The sequence below is a fragment of the Conger conger genome, chromosome 2, assembly GCF_963514075.1.
Source record: "Conger conger chromosome 2, fConCon1.1, whole genome shotgun sequence".
In the NCBI taxonomy this organism is placed as follows: Eukaryota; Metazoa; Chordata; class Actinopteri; order Anguilliformes; family Congridae; genus Conger; species Conger conger.
In genome coordinates this window covers 87,115,333-87,118,558 of record NC_083761.1, presented here as the reverse complement: position 1 = coordinate 87,118,558, position 3,226 = coordinate 87,115,333, and the positions used below count along the sequence as shown (strand labels likewise).

General features: G+C 56.1%; 1 protein-coding gene across 3 annotated transcripts in view; it reads right to left on the bottom strand.

Moving 5' to 3' along the window:
* LOC133122620 (Fc receptor-like protein 5) overlaps positions 1–2,603 on the bottom strand; it is an 11,869-nt gene extending 9,266 nt beyond the window's left edge. For 2 of the 3 annotated variants that reach the window (XM_061232689.1, XM_061232691.1), the window contains exons 1-3: positions 2,481–2,603; positions 1,568–1,924; positions 1–377 (exon numbers count right to left, since the gene is read on the bottom strand). The exon at positions 1–377 is cut by the window's left edge and continues 34 nt beyond it. In XM_061232689.1, coding sequence (XP_061088673.1) covers positions 1–377; positions 1,568–1,924; positions 2,481–2,520 — 774 coding nt within the window. In that variant the 5' untranslated portion in view covers positions 2,521–2,603. The remainder of the gene's footprint in view (positions 378–1,567; positions 1,925–2,480) is intronic. The other variant, XM_061232690.1, reaches the window with a different exon arrangement.
* Between the last annotated feature and the right edge of the window lie 623 nt (positions 2,604–3,226).

Sequence of the window (3,226 nt, the reverse complement as noted above, 5' to 3'; positions counted from 1 at the left end):
AATGCAATCCCTGTCAGTTTCTCTGTAACCTGCAACCTCCCTGCACCCTGGACCATGCTGCCACCTCTTCCAAGACTGGGAAGGGCATTGTGGGTGTTCACCTTTGACCCTGACCTCCAGCTCCAGGCTGCTGGAGACGCGCGAGTCCCTCATGGCGTTTCCCACAATGCAGTAGTACTGGCCGGAGTGTTGCGGGGAGACGGGCTGGAGGAGCAGGGAGCGTCCCGGGGGGGGCGCGGGCCGCTCCGTCCTGTTGAAGTACCAGCGGTAGGAGAGGTGGGATCCCGCCCCGACCTCACAGTGCAGAGTCAGCCTGCCCCCCTCCCAAACCACCGGGGGGTCGGGGTCCGAACGCAGGCTGGCGCCACGGACGGGGACTGAGCACAGAGCACACAGCACACAGAGCACAGAGCACACAGAGCAGAGCACACAGAGCAGAGCACACAGTACACAGAGCACACAGAACATAAAGCAGAGAACACAGAGCACACAGAGCAGAGAGCGCACACCACAGAGCACACAGCACACAGAGCACAGAACACACAGAGCAGAGCACACAGTACACAGAGCACACACAGCACAGAGCACACAGCACACAGAGCACAGAACACACAGAGCAGAGCACACAGTACACAGAGCACACAGAACATAAAGCAGAGAACACAGAGCACACAGAGCAGAGAGCGCACACCACAGAGCACACAGCACACAGAGCACAGAACACACAGAGCAGAGCACACAGTACACAGAGCACACACAGCACAGAGCACACAGCACACAGAGCACAGAACATAAAGCAGAGAACACAGAGCACACAGAGCAGAGAGCACACACCACAGAGCACACAGCACAGAGCAGAGAGCACAGAGCACACAGAGCACACAGCACGCAGCACAGAGCACACAGAGCAGAGCACACAGTACACAGAGCAGAGAGCACAGAGCACATAGAGCAGAGAGCACGCACCACAGAGCACACAGCACAGAGCAGAGAGCACAGAGCACACAGAGCATAGAGCACGCACCACAGAGCACACAGCACACAGTACACAGAGCAGAGAGCACAGAGCACATAGAGCAGAGAGCAAGCACCACAGAGCACACAGCACAGAGCAGAGAGCACACAGCACGCAGCACACAGCACACAGCACGGAGCACGGAGCAGAAAGCACACGGCACAGAACACAGAGCACAGAGCATGTCAGTGTGGTGAAACCAGCAGTAAACACAGTTACACATATGTACAACTATACGAACAAACAAACAAACAAACACACACTCACACAGACATATATGTACACACATATTCACTCACACACTCACCCATACATACATGTGCACACACACACACACACACACACACACACATGCGCACACACACACACACACACACACACACACACACACATCCACACACGCACACACACATGCGCACACACACACACTCACACACTCACTCACACACACACACACACACTCACACACTCACTCACACACACACACACTCACACACACACACACACACACTCACACACACACACACACACACACAGTGTGACTGTACTCACTCACGACCTGAAAAGCGAGGGAGTTGCTGGAGAGTGAGTAGGCGCTGAGCTCCCCCCCTGTCCTGGCTCTGCAGCGGTAGATTCCGCTGGAGTCGGACCGTACCAGCAGGGTGAAGTTTGCGGGGGGGTCTCCCTGCAGGGTATGCAGTGTCACAGGCCGGTCACCGGAGCCTCTCAGCAGCTGGTACTCCCCCGGCCGGGGAGACCCCGGGACCTCGCAGCGGAACAGCACTCTTTTCCCCAGGTACGCTCTGTCCGGACCGCTCAGGACAGGTGTGTGTGGGACGGACTCACCCGCGCAGGAACAGGCCTGAGCACCACGCACCCGGGCCAGCGTCCAGAGTCCGACCACAGAGACTGACAATGTCCACAAACAAACACGGAAACAGCGATGAGATCAGAACCACACACTTGCACTCGCACATACAAACACGCACGTCATAGCTACATGACTGCTGGGGTTCCCAGCCCTGCTCCTGGAGAGCCACAGGGTCTGCTGGGGTCCCCAGCCCTGGTCCTGGAGGGCCACAGGGTCTGCTGGGGTCCCCAGCCCTGGTCCTGGAGAGCCAGTGGGTCTGCTGGGGTCCCCAGCCCTGGTCCTGGAGAGCCACAGGGTCTGCTACTTTTTTTTGGTTGCAACTCAAACAGGACTAACCCAGCTCTGCCAGGGCTAACTCACCCAGGGCTGACCCAGCTCATGAGAGCTAACCCAACTCACCCAGGGCTGACCCAGCTCATGAGAGCTAACCCAACTCACCCAGGACTGACCCAGCTCATGAGAGCTAACCCAACTCACCCAGGACTGACCCAGCTCATGAGAGCTAACCCAACTCACCCAGGACTGACCCAGCTCATGAGAGCTAACCCAACTCACCCAGGGCTGACCCAGCTCATGAGAGCTAACCCAACTCACCCAGGACTGCGACCTGCCAGCAGTGCTGTTTGCGCTCCATCTTCAGTCTCCACTGCTATCTCTTCGCCACAGAGTCTCTGGGCGTGCGTGTGCTTGTGTGTGGGTGTGTCTGTGTGGCCACATGCATGAGTCCTGGTGGACACGGGTGTTGCGTATGTGCGTGAACGTAGGCGTGTGCTTACATGTGTGTTTCTGTTCAGCTAACTCAGCAATCCTGCTCTGTGGGTTTTACTCAGTGCAGTTATCCAGCTAACTCAGCAATCCTGCTCTGTGGGTTTTACTCAGTGCAGTTATCCAGCTAACTCGGTGATCCTGCTCTGTGGAACAGGTCCCTGGTCATCATTGCTAATCAGTCAGAAGTTTATTGTCCAGGTAACTTACCTGACCTCTTCCCAGGGCCCTCCCACTCCGCTCTGACGTTATTGTGTTCATCGACCTTCTCTCCTGTCACTTCTCTTTCGTCCTCAACCTTTCAGATTGATTTTTAAAAATGTTTTCTGCAGACACAAGCAAGTGTGATGTGATTGACCAGGGTGCCCCCTGGTGGCTGAGCTGGAAAGGGACCCCGACAGCACAGAGACACACAGAGACACACAGAGACAGCACAGAGACACACAGAGAGACACAGAGACACAGAGATGCACAGAGAGACACAGAGACACACAGAGAGACACACGACACAGCACAGAGACACAGAGATGCACAGAGAGACACACAGAGACACACAGAGACAGCACAGAGACACA